The 255-nt window shown below is 80.8% G+C and overlaps 1 protein-coding gene across 1 annotated transcript in view; it reads right to left on the reverse strand.

Moving 5' to 3' along the window:
- The window catches only part of RNPEP (arginyl aminopeptidase (aminopeptidase B)), a gene marked incomplete at its 5' end in the record, with an annotated part of 7,673 nt that extends 7,435 nt beyond the window's left edge, over positions 1-238 (reverse strand). The window contains one exon of the mRNA XM_010584753.1: positions 101-238. Within this exon, the coding sequence (XP_010583055.1) occupies positions 101-238 (138 nt within the window). The remainder of the gene's footprint in view (positions 1-100) is intronic.
- Positions 239-255: the final 17 nt, after the last annotated feature.

A 255-nucleotide genomic window follows, 5' to 3' on the forward strand; every position in this document is an offset into this window, starting at 1 on the left:
GGGGGGGGGGGAAGGGGGAGACCCCCGGGTGAGGGAGCCGCTCGCCCACCCGTGCTCTCCGTGGGCTCTGTCCGCCCCGGGCCCCGGGCCCCCGGCTCACCCCGGGCCCCTCGCCCGCCTCGTAGTCGATCTCGAGGGTGAGGAGCTGCCCGGCGCTCAGGGGCCCGGGCAGGGCGACGTGCAGGGCGCTGCCGTAGCTGGCGAAGGGGCGGCTCTCGACGGGCAGCGGCTCCCCGGGGGGGGTCCCGGGGGGGG

The sequence above is a fragment of the Haliaeetus leucocephalus genome, unplaced genomic scaffold (assembly GCF_000737465.1).
Source record: "Haliaeetus leucocephalus isolate CR32 unplaced genomic scaffold, Haliaeetus_leucocephalus-4.0 Scaffold1000, whole genome shotgun sequence".
NCBI lineage: Eukaryota > Metazoa > Chordata > Aves > Accipitriformes > Accipitridae > Haliaeetus > Haliaeetus leucocephalus.